Source organism: Apis florea, unplaced genomic scaffold, assembly GCF_048593485.1.
Source record: "Apis florea isolate Af1SG1 unplaced genomic scaffold, ASM4859348v1 contig_2293_pilon, whole genome shotgun sequence".
NCBI lineage: Eukaryota > Metazoa > Arthropoda > Insecta > Hymenoptera > Apidae > Apis > Apis florea.
The window spans coordinates 4,305,516-4,323,388 of NW_028256554.1; the positions used below are offsets into that span (position 1 = coordinate 4,305,516).

Sequence of the window (17,873 nt, forward strand, 5' to 3'; positions counted from 1 at the left end):
AGATTACGTGTATACCAGGATTAATTTGGAAGTCGATGTTATTCTCTTTCGAATCTTTAAAATCTTTTTGCATCTTATCGATACAAAATTGCCTCTTCGATTTTACGCGTTTTTTTTTTTATTAATCAGATTCTATTAGACATTTAAATTAAATTTAGAATAAGAATGGAAGGGACTTACTTGAGGCCAGCAACGATTTCCATGGCTGAGTTAAAATTTCCGGTATTCCAACAGGTTTGAGCTACGCGTAGGAGACAGGACAATACAGCCTGCCTTTCTTCTATCGTCGTGCCGCTTGTGATCGCGTGGGTGACCCATGAGCTCACCTGAAATTACGAAATATCAAGTACAAATGAGAATATGTAACCCCATTTTTTTCACTCCATTCTACGCTAAATTTCCTTGGAGATTCAACAGATAATCATTTAAATAGCAATTCGTATAGAAATTCGACACGACTCAATTAAAATTCGAAATTCGTTCGAACGCGTGAAAAACCTTTACACCGCTCTGGATCCATCGATTTTACTTTTTCTTCCAAAGCGATTTCCAAAGCCATATACAAACATGAACAATAATATTGAAAAATTGAATGGAAAAACGGGTCGATATCGGAGATACGATCCTCCACGAACCGTGCGAATAATCGCAAAAACGCATAGAAAGATAAATTTATTCGTGCGTTGTTTCAAGGATCGCGAACGATCATCAATAATCGTCCACGATTGTAATTAAATTACCTCATTGAAACGGTTGATGAGCGTCTGAACGGAAGAGGAGAAGTTGGGGACAGGCCAGTTAGACTCTTCCTCGGTCTGGGTCGAGCTGTTGGCGGTGCTCGGATTGCAATAGCTGCGACTCGGCGACGGGGGTGGCCTGGCAGGTAGTTTCTGCGTATCTTGTGCCACGTGCCTTAGGTACTCCTCGGGCGGTACCTGGTAGAACAGCTGGTATTCGGTCTCCGTCAACCTGAGCGCCACCTCCTCGGGGAAGTGCAGCAGCTTGTGCAGATCCTCCAGCTCCTCAGAGCTCCGAGGCGGCTGCGGCTGCGGCCGCTTCTCCAGCTCTAATTAAACACATTGTACACCCCGAGTTTAATATCCCACTGCGTGAAACATTGCACGCGCAAACGGATTCATTCGCTTCGACCTTCTTAAGAAATTAATCCCCCCCCTTTTATGTAGATTTTCTCCTCCTCCTGGGATTGGATTAATGGCGGGAAGGCAATGGAGGGAAGGGGGAAATTAATATTTTTGTTGAGAGAACTTTTTTATTCCCTCTTCTTCTTCTTCTTCTTCTTCTTCTTGTTTTTCTCTTTTTGGTTTTAAAGGGGATAGGAATTTTTTTGCTATTCGAGATTCGATTAAAATTAAACGCGATCGAGTTTCCCCTTTTTCTATAAAATTTATTTTTCGAATAGAAAAGGTTGTTGTAAACGATTAATTATGTCTATGATCGTAGATATTGCCGATATTAACTCGTTACGAATACCGTTTGATATTGCGTTTCATTTCACGAAACGAATTTTCTCCCTTGCATTTCAACTGATTTGCGAGAATTACATTGGCGAGAACAAACGGGGGTAGAAATGTTGTTCGTTCGAATGGTGTTCGAGTCGAAGGGGAAACGGAAAGTGAATGCACGCGCAAAAGCGTTATTCGAAGCATGCCGACAATTTAAAATCTGACCCAGTTCTGTCAAAAATAATTAAGATTGGCGCGACTCGTGGTGCCGACCGTGTACAGGCTATAATGCACACGAGGAGCCGGAAAATGTACGAGTGGCATCCATTTGCGGCGACAACAAGGAACTTGAGTAATTCGACGTATCCGGGATATTAACGGATCGCCTTGCGTATTAAAACCAATTCATAAAATCACGCGTCTACATTCACACGATATTTATTTCGTTCTCGTTTTATCTCTTGAAAAAAAAAATATATATCGATGACACTTTTAATAATTCGATATTATTAAAATACGTACGATTAATTTTTCACGATCAACATTTTTCAATTGTCCAATAATACAATAAATCCAATAATACATGGATAATTATCATTTGAGGAAACAGGGGGTACAGATCTCCGATACGATAATCCCAAAATTCGTGATGCCATAACGCCTGTCTTAATCTGACTTGAACTAATTTGCATCAAAATCACGTGCTAAACCAGAGACGTTAAGCGGATGTATAATATACTATATACATACATAAACGATACATAAGTGATGCGTCATCTCCTTACCGTGATTGCTACCGTATTGGCAAATAAAAAGAAACTATCAGAGTTTATAATATTAAGTAATAATTTTTTAGATAGAATTTCGAGCATAGAATTTTGAACAGGATCCCTCCAATTTTCATTCTTCCACCACTTTTCGAAGTAATGGAACAGAATTTACAGAATTCAATTCTTACGAATATCATCCGTCGAGAAAATTTATTATCTCCGAATAATCGAAAAATAAACTCGAAGAAACTATCAGAGTCAATTTGTAATTTTTTAGATAAAATCTCGAGCATAGAATTTTGCACAGGATTTCTCCACTTTTCGAACCTTTATAGAATTCAATCTTTACGAATTATCACCGAGAACTAGATGTCTGATTATGCGAGACAATAATTAACAAAACGAACGGGGTGGAAAATTCCATCATCATCTCCGAATAACCAAAGTTACATCTCCGCATTTCCAAAGTCGCGTTTCCAAAATCAATTTCCCTTTGTGCCTCCCTTCACGAGCCGCGCGCTGCAAGTACACGCGAGCCTGTTATCGAAACACGCGTGAAACGACGAGCGAATAATAACACGCGTGCAGACGCGTGATTAACGATCGACAATGCGTGTAATGCATCATCGAGATGGAATTCTCGGGGAGAGAATTTTCGTGGGCCGAGAACATGGAACAAAGAGATGATGAAACAGATGAAAAAGATAAAACGCGGGGAAACAAACGTTTTCAAACGGAATCCGGCTGGTTTGAAATGAAATTTCATTTGTTCCCGCGTCCCCGAGGACCGAACCGTATCGAATGAATGAAATTATATCAGGTGACGGTGCAAACTTGCTCTAGGTTAAATTATTACGCTCCGAGGAGACGTCTCCTCGCGGGGAAAAATTTATTTCGTATCATCTGTACGTAGAGAAATGTTGTGGCGAATATATATACATGTATTGCATTTTTTTTTAGGAATAAAAGAAATGCAAGGATTAATAAGAGGAATTTATTAAAAATAATTCTTTTTTTAGCGATATGCATTTTGTAAGTAAAGAAGGGAGAAAAAAGTAATCATAATAAGAAAAGAAATTGAGAAAAATTAATTATCGATTCGACAATTTAATCTCGATTAATTGTCGATTTTCGTTTGAAGAAAAGTGACAGTAAAAATAAATGCGAACTCTCTTGAACACATTCGAATTTCTTTGATGAAATCTAATTTAGAATAATCCTATCGCGGAAAAGAATGGTCGATTTCGTTTCGATTCGTTCAAATTGTATTCCCAGCGATGGGAAACCCTCTTGGTTCGCGCGTTTCTGAATAAACGGGGAATCTTCGATGGAAGGACAAGCATCGTAAACAGAGCAGCTAGTTAATTAGTACTTTAACATACATCAACAAGACTGACAGATCGATACAATCAGATAATGATAAGGTAACAGGAAGGAAGAGGTAATCAAAGTGCTAATGCAAATATTGGCTGTTCAAGTATCCATCTTTCTAAAGGTAACATCGCTTTCATATACCTAATTGACACGTAAATCGATACTCGTGAGGACGATAAATGAAAGCTGTGACGTTACCCATCGATTATACCGATGCTCGCGTCGAGAAGATCACGCGCAGATTCACGCAGATTTTTCGAGGAAAAATTTAAATTCGATCGGATTGGATTATTCGATGGAACGGATGATGTATAAATAATTTGAAGTTCATATAAACGAGTTAGAAATTAAATTTTTTAAAAGTTGGCCTCGAAATGAATATTCTTATGGAATATCGAAATTGCGTTATCATTGAAAATTGGATTACCATTCGTGGCGGTAAAAGCATTTTCATAATTGAATCCATAATAAAGCGTTTTAATTGTATATGGTGTAAAAGAGGGAGGCACATACGATAAATATAAATGTATTATCTTTACAGTTAAAGCGTGTTCCGTTTCTGAAGAAAAATTTATAATGATTAATGATGGCGACAGTTTAATATTACTTAGCATTTAATCGGTATTTCTGAATGACGGATCATTAGTTTTTTTGTGTTTGTAGAAATCGAGTGTTTTTTTTTTTTAATTTATTTTATGAAATAATAATATAACTTCGTTCGAAATTTTCTTATTCAAGAAATTTCTTCATAATTCTCTGAGAAATAATAAACTATGGTTAAACAATGACATCATTTTATTTTTCCAATTTCTTTTTTTTAAGTAAGTATTCCAGTATAACACAAACGTATTAATTTTCGAGCTCAATTAATCATGCTCGTTGTATGCGAGTCTAATATTTGATTAATATCTTAACATCACAATTTTCGTACCTTTAAAATATCTCTAGGAAATATTATAACGCTTTTAAAGTATGTAATATTAATTCCCCTACCTCGTATTACGAAACACACGTTTCTTTTTATCGTTAAATAATATAAAACGTAAAACTAAAAATGGAAGAGAAAATAATTCAGTAGGATTAAAATTGTGTTTCTGTTCTATCTATTATCGCTTTGCCAGGCAATGGATTAACAGTTCAGCAAGAAAAGATTAATGGCTTTTCCAATTGGGAGAAAATGAAGTTAATTTTAAATCAATACAATGAAGCAAAACGTTACAATTTTCCCTTTTCTTTTGTTATAATTAAGAAAAACTGAAATTTGATTTTTTTATTTATTTATCTTTAGAATCGCATTTAAATACCTAAAATGAACATGATATTACGGATAAATTATTTGTAATTTGTATAAAGTTCCACCAGTATCGCCAGTTAAAAATTTTTGTTAAAAAAATCTCTTGCTTATTACTCGTAACGATCTATTTAGATGAAAAACGGCATCCAACTTTGCTAATAAATTACTCGACTGTTATTACGAGAGGAAAATTGTGCCTGTAGGAAAATTCTCTCATTCCTAAGGATCTTCATGTTCAAGGATTATATCATGTTTTATATTCTCGTACATTCAAAACTTTCCATTATATTTTTCATTAGGCAGAATTTCTTCGAGGAGAAATTTCAAAAACTTTGTCAGATCATCGCATAATATATGTATACCACATTTCATTAATTGTTAATCGATTAAATATTTGATCCGAGACTAGAATAATGTTTAATGTTAGGCGAAAAAATTAAAAAGGAATTCCAAAAATTTTTTCACACACCACTATATCCATATCGCGTATATGGATGATGGCTTTTTTTAAAAATTTTACATCAATTTCATATATTCGATCAAACTGATGTATCTATAAATTCTACAAATGAGAAGCGTCGAAGGCAAAGTATGATTGATACAGTTGAAAAATAATGTTCTGAAATAAGCATTAAATTGGACGAACCTTATCAGGTAATGGTTCGGCCACGTGGGGTGGAGGAAGCGGAAGTGGCTGTACTGTTCGCCGTTGACGGTGATGAAAACGGCGCTTCCACCCACGGGTGGAATCGCCACTGTTCACCGTTGAAATCAGCCCGACGACCACGACGGGTAATCCCCACGTAGTTTTGCAGCCTGCATCAAGATGGCTCCATTGACCTCTATCCAACAGGATCACTGGGACAGCCTTCGTCTTTTTCTCCTCTTCTTTTCCGCTCCTTTCTCGTATTTTAAGAACGACCGCGTTTTTCGATTGGCCTAAAAATCACAGAGAGAAAAAGTCGATCGATAAGCATGGATAGATGGAACCTACGAACGAACGAAGGGGGAAGCGAAAAGTGAAAGGAGAATATACTCGACTCGTGCGTAATCTTTTTAAAATGGTGAAATTGTAGGAACCAGGTCGGACTCTAATTATTATTTATTCATTTTGACAATTACGCAATACCCTCATCAACGTAATAATAATCATCATAGATATTAGCTAATTAATACACCTATTCGATGTTCCTAACCTATTTAAATGTCCCATTTAAATCGACATATACAACGAAACAAAGCGTTATTGTCCCTCGCACGCTGGATGCATATCATATCTACACAACCCACAATTTTATTCCAATAATATGTTTCCATATCAATTAAATTATCCACGTACCTCTCCGTCATTAGCTTTGATTCAATAGATAACGTTCGAAACGACGTTTGAACGTTTCCACGTCCACGCGTTGTCCAACCTCATTTTCCACGAAAACTATCCTCTCTCTCCCTCTGGTTCTCTACATATACATATGTCTGTCGTACAAAGGATTGGTATATATCCGGCGAAATGGCAGAAGGAACTCGTAGAAAGCACAGCCACTCGTTAATCCTTAAAACGACGAGAGCCTTAGCAGAGATAGCTTCAAACTGTCGTCAACAGAGTACAGTGGTGAATTTAACGATTCTCCGAGGAGTAATGTTAATTTTCTGTTTCGTCGTTCTTTCTGGATTAAACGTCAACCGGTATCTCTTTGAAACGCACGAATTCTCCATTTACTTTCCCTCCCTCCCTCCCTCCCTCCTTCTTTTCATTCTCTTTAATTTTAAACAATTTTTCACTCGACACTCGATCGACGATAAATATATCCTCCCTTGTCGATCGTTTCTTGCTCTTCCTTCCTAAACTCCATTTGAATATTTTGAAAAGTTAATTTACCATTTCGCAATTTTTTAATTGTTAAATTTTTAAAAGTTTTTCATTCCATCAAATCAATCTACAATGCAACAATTTAAGATCATTCGTAACGAGAGAAAGGGAAAATTTAATTTAGAAATTTCGTCCGATTTCAACGCAAAAAAAAAAAAAAAAGGTGATCGTTCTGCGGCGCTTTTCTGGCCGATGGAATTGATCGTCCTTTGTAGCGGTCACGGAGCAATAAAAAGGTAGTCGATGGAATCGTGGCCGGACATTTCCATCGAAATTCTCAGTTGTTTGCTCACACTTTTGCCGTGCGCTCGGGCGGAAACGCTAAAGACGACCTTGAATCCCCGTCTAACGGGGATTGTCCCCCGCGATCTCCTGATAATTTCACCGAGCAGGGGGTGGAAAAAAAAGGGGGGGGGAGGGTGAAAGGGGGAAGAGGAATGCAATTTCACGTACGCCCGCCTAGACGGTCAGGGACGTGATTTTCATAGAGAAGTTTTTTTCATGCCGCGCACAGGGACCATTTGTCATTTCGTTATCTCATGGAAAAATTTAAAATTCCTGCGATTTCGTTTTTCGTTCTATTTAGTGCTATTTAAATTTAATAATCGTTTAGTATGCGCGTCAGGGATTTTACTTTCTAAAGTTGCGGCCGTTTATTGCAATCGCTTGACGAGTTTTCGCTTTAATAATAAAGCGAAACTGGAATTAAGCAAGGATAGAATTGTAATTGGAGAAATGATGATAATCAGGGAAGAAAGTTGAGAAAGAAAATTTCCTTGTTTCTTCCTGTGTATTATGCCTATTCGTCCCTTGATCGCTTCACTCTTTCTTTCAAATTTACACACGCATCAACAGCTTTAAAAAATGGTTCGACAAACTTGTCGTCGTTAAAATTAAACGTGATGTTTATATATATTTATTCGAATCTATCTTCGGGTGGTTATATATTCTCGTTATTAACATATTTCAGATGTCTGCACGGATGAATGGATTATTAATATTTCCCTCCTATACATATAATTACTCGAAATGTTATGTACGCGATAGATAGTAGAAACCTATGTAGTATATCCTCCAGAGAGCTGTATTTATGCCAAGCAATAGCAATTACACGTTCGAGATAGTAGCGTTGCACAAGAATGAGCTATTGTTCGCAAGTCAAGATTTTATATACACGTTCAAACTATGCCACTCTATGCCCGATTCGTTCCTGATAAAATCTCGAAACACTTACTGCATACACACAAGTGTTTCCATCCAAGCGATTGCCATCCAATTGCTATTAAATGCCCTAATTTGCAAGAAGGGATTAATGGGGGAAGCCAACGGGAGATAAATTATTTCTGGTCATATAATTCAATTGATGCCGTTTAGATTAAACGAGAATCGTTACACGATATTATTAAAGATAATTTAATATGATAAAATACAGATATAGAATTAAACTTTTGTTATTTATTATTATTATTATTATTATTAGAATGTGTACAAATTTTTTCATATAATTTTTCCATTCCAACGATAATTGCACAGATAAATAAAAGATCGAAAGATCATGTAATTAATACATTCAATACGAACGAACGTCATTTTTAGAGAATTTCCTGACGGTTTCAAAATATCTTCATTTTTTCTCGATCAAATTTACATCGCATCGAATATATTGCATCGATAAAATCAATCGATCACTTCGATATTCCAAATTCAAAAGTAGCAGCAAAGCGTCATTATAATAAGAAAATAATTTCCATTGAAATGAGCCCCGACGCGACGAGTGAAAAGGAAACGAAAGGGAACTGCTGCGCATTCCTCACCTTCCTCCAGCAATTTCCTCGAAGGCGGCGGCAAAGGTCAGACGATATGTTTCGATGCGTGGGCGAGATGATTAGACGAAAAAGACGTTTCTCTCCATCGATATGGATCGAGAAGTTCGAGAAATTCCTCCCGCGAACGATTCCTCCTCACATTTTAGAAAACAAAACCGTGAATATCCTTGTGCAAGACGAGGATGTAAAGATGCGTCTCCCATCGTCTCGTTCTTATTTGGCGAATTAAGATCGATCTCGAGAGATGATGCGCGGGGTGAGAAATTTTTTTCCACCCGAGCTCCACTCCATTTTTCAACCGAGGAGGAAGAAGTTTATCTCGTTTGCACTTCGCTTTGTGCCCGCCCGATATTGTGCGGCATGTCCTGTTTTTTCGCCGCAGATTTTTATGAAAGCAGGGGGCGTACGTTGGCAAGGAAACTCCACGGGGATGGAGAATGTTCTGTAACTTTTCAGGTTTATTAGTCTCGAGGGCGGTGCTCGTGTTCTTATTGAAACAAAGTTCTCACCCCCTCGCTAATTGGAAGGATACGTTCCTTTCCTTTTCAAATTGCACAGATTTGTCAGGTTTTTCTTTTTTTTTTTTTTTTTTTTTTTTTCCTTTTTTTCGATGCGACAAATACCGTCGATCTCAAGCTATCGATCTAGATCCGCGGTGGTGTAAATGTGGTGCAAGGGAATTTTCTAAAGGGAAGGGATTTTTTAGATACTTTTACGTTGAAAATTTATATCCCCGGGGTTTTAACTACGCGTAGAGAGTCTACGTGTAGAGGGCGGGATTTTTATAAAACTTGACATTCCACGACTGTATTTCATGCACAGATGTCGAAAATGTTTAACATGTTGTATCAAGATTTGGAATTTTATTCGCGCGATGAATATCGATATCGATTCTTATCTCAAGATTGTATACTCGTGGTAAATGGGAGAACGAGGGGATTTTGTTCAAAGAAGATCTTTGATATTTTTTTAAATATAATATTGTACAGCTACGCTTCGGGTTTTAAGGAAAATATAAGGATTCTCTGTCCTATCTTTTCTACAAAATTTAATATTTTAGACATATTTCCAGGTTCGAAATATATAAAATTGGAATCCGTATGAAATATTGGATATATATTTTTTTAATATTAAAACTAATTTAAATAATACTTTAAAAGATTGGAATATATTAAAATATTCATCGATATTCGATCTTAATTAACCGAAATTACTTATCCCGACTACTTGAAAAATAATCTAATTAGTTAGATTAGAACTATTCGAAAGAGGTTCAATCATGATCTTTATGCTTTAACTTGAATCAAACGAATTCGTTCCAAGTTCTAAATTAAGTTCTCTAATTTATATTGTAATTATTTACAAATTCGTTGTTTTGGGTAAACAAAGTTTATTTTTACACCAAAATAGCAATTACCCCGACGAAAGCCTTTTTATTAAGCAAATTCGCGAAACGTTCGAGTTCCATCTTGATTTCCCGAATTTTGGGATCGCTTTTTCACTTCTCCTCATCGAGTACCAAGTCTAGTTTTTACGCTGCAGCTATTATGGTGCAATATCGAGCGCGTTTAAAGCTGACATAACCGAGCAGAAAATTCAGGAATACTCGACTTCTCCACTTCGCGATCACCGCCAAGATTCAAGATTTTCAATTGTTCAAGCGTATGCAGCTCGATTCGATTACATGAAATACAATTCCTCCCGATTTTTCAACTTAACATCTTCGCTATATTTAAAATAACTCGTACGAGAAAAATTTAAATCATCGACATAGTCAAGGAATAATCGTATTAATAAAATAATCGAATCAATAAATCTTTTTTTCAAGCAAATTTAGAATAGAATTTAAAACGTTTATTAATTCGCTTATATTCTATAACGAATTTTTTCGTTTTATAATTCACTCTCTCTCGCATCGTACATGAATTTAAATAAAATCTTTCTTTCGCCAAAACTACTAACCTAATCTATAAAAAAAGAAAAAAAGAAAGTAAGAAAATCGAAACGAGCGTAAACGAAAATAAAATACCACATAATTCTCGTTAATTGAAATCCCTTTAAATCGTAAATTTATATTTTCGTATTTTATCAAGAGCTGAATGTATAGCGTTGAACTTGCCTTTCCTCGCTCTCCTTCGGTTCACCCTCGTTCACCTCCACGCAACGAAAAAAGCTTTTATGAAATCGCGGTTAAATCTCATCATTCCGTGACTCCTTTCCCCTCCCCCGAAACGAAACAATGTTTCCACCATCAACACGACGAGGCGCATCAAAGTGTAGAGGGAGTAAGAGATGTATCGAGGGAAAAATCGTGTCGCCCATCCTGAAAATATTAATATTATTCCTCGAGGTTAACCCCTATTCCCTTCCCCACCCTCTCTCGTCGGTTTAAAGTTTAAAGTTTTCGCGTGGCGAGTTTATAAAAGGATACGAATCGCAAAGTTTTTTCCCTTTGAACTTTGTCGGTGAGCCGACCATTAATCTCTGGTTAAAAAAAGGGGACAGATAACGCGTGAGGATTAAGAATTAAAATGTTTCGAGTCGTTGCGAATTTTCAGAATTTTATAACGTTTATTTCTTAACTTCTTATTAACGCTACGACACGCTTCTTTGCGTAAAAAATAATTGTTAAAATTATATTCAAATTGTACAACAATCGAGTCATTTGTTCTTGAATACTCGACCATTTCAACAATCTAATAGTAATAAAATCTATCCCAGACATATACATTACCTTTTTCTTTGTATAATTTTTACAGTCATACCTACAATAATCACATATTGTCAAAAATAAAAAGAGAAGAATATTTTTAAGTAAGGATTAAGAATTAAAATGTTTCGAGTCGTTGCGAATTTTTGAATTGGAGGAGAATTTTCAGAACTTTTCATTTCTTAGCTCGATAAAATTACATTTAAATTGTACAACAACGATACAATCGAGTCACTTATTCTCGAATAATTTTACAGATATAATGTAATCGATTATTTCAACAATCTAACACTAATGAAATCTATCCCAGATATATACATTTCCTCTTTCTTTGTATAATTCTTTGTATATAAAGAGAAGAATATTTTTAAGTAAGGATTAAGAATTAAAATGTTTCGAGTCGTTTGAATTGGAGGAGAATTTTCAGAACTTTTCATTTCTTAGCTCGATAAAATTACATTTAAATTGTACAACAACGATACAATCGAGTCACTTATTCTCGAATAATTTTACAGATATAATGTAATCGATTATTTCAACAATCTAACACTAATGAAATCTATCTCAGATATATATATATATACATTTCCTTTTTCTTTGTACAATTTTTACAATCTATATTTACGATAATCACATATTGTCAAAAATAAAACCGAAAAGAGAAGAATATTTTTAAAATCGTTCAAATAATCGCATATATCCAATAAAAAGCATTTCTATAAAATAAAGATTAGCCCCGGAAGAAAATTGCAGCGAGGTTTTTGCAGTAGGTCTATCTAAGTCGAATGTGCACATGCACCCACATATATCTGCGAGCAGACGGAAGCCAATTGACCGTAGTTCGGACAGAGGAAAACGAGGGAAAGACGTGTAATATGTGGGGCGGTCGATGGAACTGTCTATATCGCGTATAACCCCGCCGCTCTCAGCTTTCGTGTTTCTGCGTACATTAACGCTCCAACTAGATTAACAAATGGCAAATGTATGCGTGCACACGTTCCCGAGTGACGGAGGGTGGATACCGGGGTATGTAGACAACTATGCAGAAGAGATAGGAGCTGGCCGTGGAAAGGAAGTAAGTAGTTACACGGGTTTACACGTACCCAAGTTAAATGATTCGATGTCGGACCAAACTTGTTGCCAGTTGAACGCTTCCTTGCTTCCCTATCGTGTCCTCGAGTGCTACGAATATTTCATGGTGGTGGTGAATTTTCTTAATGTTAACTTAAACAATTTCTAACTTCCTTCGATCTGTGCGTAATATTATTTAAATATTTCTCTGATCGAAAACGTGAGATTAACAGTGAAAAGAGATGATCTTGTTTTCTCGTACGCTCACAGTAAATTGATAAAACATTGGAAATTACGGCGTGAGAACGTGATTATGGATGCCGGGGCATAAGAATATGACGGATACGATATTACCTTGCGTCGTTCTTGCGTGTGGTTGCGTGTTATCATGTGAGCGAAAAACAACTCCTCCCCGGTTTGCTAATGCTCGTCATTTTTCTGTCCAAGCTGCATTGAACGCGCGAATTTTTCATTTTGACTTTGGTTAGCATGCCAGTCGGCTTGCTGCCCTTCGACTTATGTTATACGAATACACGTTTTACTTTTCATTTTAAATCATCGGATCAAACGCGATCTCCCTTACGGAAAAACTGGAATTAATTTCCCTAATCTCGACACCTTTTCGACCTCTTTAAATATTTGTGGTCGCTAGTATTAGCGGAATTTAATCTCTCCATGGCCGAAACCAGATCCATCTTCGATCAGACGTTTTAATGCCTTTGAATTACTCGCGGTTGCTTCCATTAACCAAAAATTTACCATTTTTATATAAATAATTTTTCGAAAGTCATCTTTACACTGTGTGTAAAAATTAACTTGTCCCACGATCGATATTATTCCTTCCTATTATTCGAGTTTTATTTCAATAATAAAATTTTCTATATAAAAAAATCATTGTTTCATTAATAGACGCGAAATTTGATATTTCTTTTATGGGACAATTAACGCGGATAAAACAAGATCGAGGAAGAATCACAATCCGGTGCACGTATTTTACGTGTTTTCGGCGGGGTGTTACATGAATATTCAATCGGAAATAGATTAAAAGTATTACGTGCGTATATAGATAATTGATGAAGGAAACCGGTATATCCACACACGATAAGAGAATTGTTGTTTTATCGGGCTCGATGCCGCAAAATCTCATTAACTCGTTCATTCATTTACCAATCGAAGTACGGTTAATTGAAATTGCACACGGTTTATGAATCAAATTGTTCTTCTTATTGGAGAAAGGTTGCACACAGTTGAAATCTACAACGTGCGTGCGTAAATTACGTAAGAGAGAGAGAGAGAGAGAGAGCGTTTTAAAAATTTATCTCCTTCCGAGTTAATTAAACGCGATCTCTTGAGAGCGCGGCTTATCAATGAATATATGGAGGATTTCAGAAGCCAATCAGCGTAGATCACACTCCCTGCCTTATGCAACAATCTCTATATTATTCAAACTTTTAACGAACTCGCTAAACTAAAACTAGGTGAAGTACTTAATTATAGTTAACAGTGGTTCGTCAACCGAAACTTCACTTTCGGCTAATGCGATTTGTATACACTGATTACCCTCCTTCCTTCCTCTTTCCTCTTAAAATCTACATCATTATTACTTACGCATTGACGTAACGTAAACAAACAAATAAATAAATAATTTCTTTTGCAATTTTTGAACGAATAAATTTTTAATCGATAGCCGCGCAAATATCATCGACACGACAAATACACGAAGCGAAACGAAATACGCGTGTACGCAATTTCACGAGCATAAGTGGAAGATCTCTGTACGCAAATTGACGCGCGCACATACACGGCCGAATATCATCGCGGGCATCGTCTTAACGGGTATAAAGCGATATGAAGTGACACGTGTGCAACGTGCTCTCTAACGATGGACACGTTATCAGGTGAACGTTCCACGATCGATCCTATCAACTATCAAACTCCATTAACTCGTACGTTCACGTTGCCAATACTACTTGTGTGTTCACCAAGTGTCGGTCAACTTTGCTACGTGAACGTCGTCACAGCAATTAAGACACTTTGCTATAATCGAAACCAGCCAGTCTATCTAGAGTCTAGATTCTGGATAATTCGATATCCTTTTCTTTTTTTTTTTTTTTTTTAATTATCGAATCAGAGCGCGGAATAATAGGAAGGAAAGTTCGAAATATAAGGAAAGTCTCTAAAGTATTATACTTTGTTTCTGTGAAATTTCGTGGGGAATCGTTATTGTTGGCAAATTCTTGTTGCAGAAGAAGCTCGTATTTTGCAAATATAAATGGAAAGAAAGAAGTTTAAACGTCGAATTTTGTTTATATGAAATACGTGTAACGTTCGATGTATATACATTGAATTTTTCTACTTCGTATAAATAATTTATAAAACGCTTGGAATTTTTTTTTTCCCCAATCTTTCTATTTCTTTTCTTCTTTCCCTTTTCCAAGACGGAAGAAAAGTAACATTTTATCTTCTATACGTAAAATGGCATTTCTCATCCGAGTGTTAATCATTAAATTTAATTTTAAAAAAGCAAAAAATAATATCGGCCAGATAAAAGATGACGAAAATTGTCACGTTGAAGGGATATCACAATTTTTAACTCGAAGCTATTGGAATGATGTCTTGAAAATCGATATAATCGCGGTAATTCTTTTTTTGTTTTTTTTTTTCATAGAAAGACGCGATGAATATTATCCTTTTGTTCAGGATTCACAGAGCCACGCCCAGGCAGGAAGTTCTCAGATCGATATCACCTATGTGTACTGTTCATGAGTGGCGTATCCATAATCTTTTTAACAGCTCGTAAAACGTGAAGATTTCATTTGCTGGAAAAATGAATCCTTCACTCGATTCCTTAACAAACCTTTTAACTCTTTTAACTCCACGAATACGGATAAAATCTCTTTAGTTTAGGACGATACACCATTGGTAACCGTGATGTGAATAGAAAAAAAAAAAAAAAAAAAAATTAAAATATCGAAAAATATTTGTTCATTGTAAAAGATGGCGAACAATAAATTTCTTTTTAAATTTTTCATTTGTTATAAAGCAGTTGTTTATTCTTATACAAATAATTCTTTCTAATTGAAAGGGCAATAGATTTCGAACTAACATTCACAAGAATTGGATTATAGATTCAATTATTATAATTCTCATTCATAGAATGAAATAATCATTTAATAGGAGATGGAAAACTCGATTTATGCTCCAATCGTTCTTCGTTTTCCTCCATGCTTTAAAATAGCTAACTCGAGATGTATAACCGAATATTATTCGCAAAAAAAAAAAAAAAAAAAAAAGAAGAAAAAAATCCGCACCAGACTAATTGATTTGAATATCTGCGTACGTCAGCGCTCGAGGCGAAATATTTATGAACGAACGTTTCGAACGATTTAAATGGTCGATAGACTTTAAAAAGAATTAAAATCGAAGAATATTCGATAAAACGTTTTCTTCCTTTTCCTCTTATTTTTCCATCTCGATTCTTTATATCGCAAATTAACGATTAATTTTTAATTCTTAACCAAACAACGATGCTCTATCTTTCAAGAAATGGTTCCGATTGTATACAAGGCAATTTCCGCGGGAATTTTCACAGTAACTTTAGCCCTTTAATGATTGGTTTCAAATTCGTTTGGAAAGGAACGCGTTACTTAAATTTTGTAAAACTGTCTGGTTGTTCAAAAATATTTTGAAAGCAAAAGTTTGAAAGCTTCGAGCGAGGTTAGTTCGTTAACACGAGTTCTATTTTTACGAATCTCTTTTGTACCAAAGGAGAAGTTCAGCCAAACTTAATTAGTCTTTTGTATAATGTTAGGGGCGTCAAAGTGGAAACGTGAAACGTCGAGAAGCCTCTCTTTGATGAATGAATGAAAGCCGAGTAAACGTTTTACGTATGTATCACTAGGGCTAGATTCCTTTATGCCATTCCATTCTTCTTCCTTTCTTTTTTCTTTTTTCTTTTTCGCCTAATGAAACATTATATTTATCTTTCCTCGGTTTACGAACACTGATTCTTTGTTAAATCATCTCAAAGCGACATTAAATGAAACGAGCGCCGCGTAAATGGTTTTCCAGTAATTTGAAGTGAAATTATGGGAGATAATTGAGGGAATGAACAATGAAATTATCGCGTGAATTTATCTCGGGGAAAATGGATGAATTTTGATTGAAATCTCTTCGATTCGTTATATTCGAAACGTTGTTATAAAAATATAAGGAAAAGTGTTCTTCTTTCTTCCAATCAGGTGGATAATTCGTCTATTTTTTTTCGCAAAATTTACCTTTTATACGATATTATTTCGAACATAAATAAATTTCTTAAACGGAAAAAATAAAAAAATTTCCGATTTTCGAAAGTTCAGATTTCAGTGGCTTTAAATTCGCGAAAATTACGTTGAAACCGAGAAAAATCGTTGCAACTCGAATTTAACTCGTTTAACATAAGTTTATCATAAAAAGTTGGGGCACGAGAGCATAAATCATTTACTCGATTTAAACACCCTGAATTATGGACATCGAAACTATTTTTACACAACTTTGTTACAATTTGTTATGTCCTTCTCGGAAAAATTGCCAATGCGAAAATGAAGATAAATTTTGAGAGGAGGAGAGGATGAATTTTTATCCATCTCTGTTACACGCATCTCCACACGTTCGAAAGAATGAGACGATGGACAGAGCGTCAAAAAATTTTATACCTCTTTCGAATCTGGCGACCAAGATTTTGGTTGGTGAAAGCACGTCTACACGGTGCAAACACTTGAATTAGATTAGTTTGCTTTCGTGGATACATACGTTGATTGTCTGACAGTTTCGAAGACTACGAGATTTAGTGGATGCTCGCAACTCGTCACGTGTATATATATATGTATATAAGCTATCTTTTCGACGAGTATTAAACTGCTTATATCAGGTGTAACATTTGCATAAAGTCAAGTAATTTCATCGAATTAAAACGATTTATTAAGGATTATTATTAAAATCGTATCCACGATCTAATTTTAATATTGAAATATTAATTTTTTTTTTATAATTTTGGATTACAATAATAGGTCGTAAATATTAATTAGAAAGGTATAATTAGGAGAAATGAAGTTGCGTATTATAAACATTTCGAAACACTCTTTTTTTTTTTTTTTTAAGAGAAATATTCCAGCGGATATAAAAGACGGGTGAAAATAAGAGGGAAGGATTTTGAAACGGAATTGCAGAGTTACAGAGAAATTTAAAATAAAAATAAAGCGAGATTTTAAAGAGAAGGAACAATGGAGAAGCTAGAGGAAAGAAACAAAAATATAGGATAAAAAAGAACGTAGTAAGAGTATGAACTTATTCGCTTAGAACAAAAGAAATTCTGAATAGCGTAATACAAAAGGATAGGATAAAATCTATTGATTCGTGGAACAGCAAAATGTTGTTGCTCTAATTAAACAGTCAAATATCAAAAATATTTACATAATTAAAATAAGAAAGAAATATTTGTTGATCATTATGCGATA

The 17,873-nt window shown here is 35.4% G+C and overlaps 1 protein-coding gene across 1 annotated transcript in view; it reads right to left on the reverse strand.

Moving 5' to 3' along the window:
* The window catches only part of LOC100870548 (1-phosphatidylinositol 4,5-bisphosphate phosphodiesterase epsilon-1), a 96,706-nt gene that overhangs the window by 29,895 nt on the left and 48,938 nt on the right, over window positions 1-17,873 (reverse strand). The window contains exons 5-7 of the mRNA XM_086904050.1: window positions 5,548-5,840; window positions 741-1,066; window positions 181-326 (exon numbers count right to left, since the gene is read on the reverse strand). Coding sequence (XP_086760176.1) covers window positions 181-203 — 23 coding nt within the window. The 5' untranslated portion in view covers window positions 204-326; window positions 741-1,066; window positions 5,548-5,840. The remainder of the gene's footprint in view (window positions 1-180; window positions 327-740; window positions 1,067-5,547; window positions 5,841-17,873) is intronic.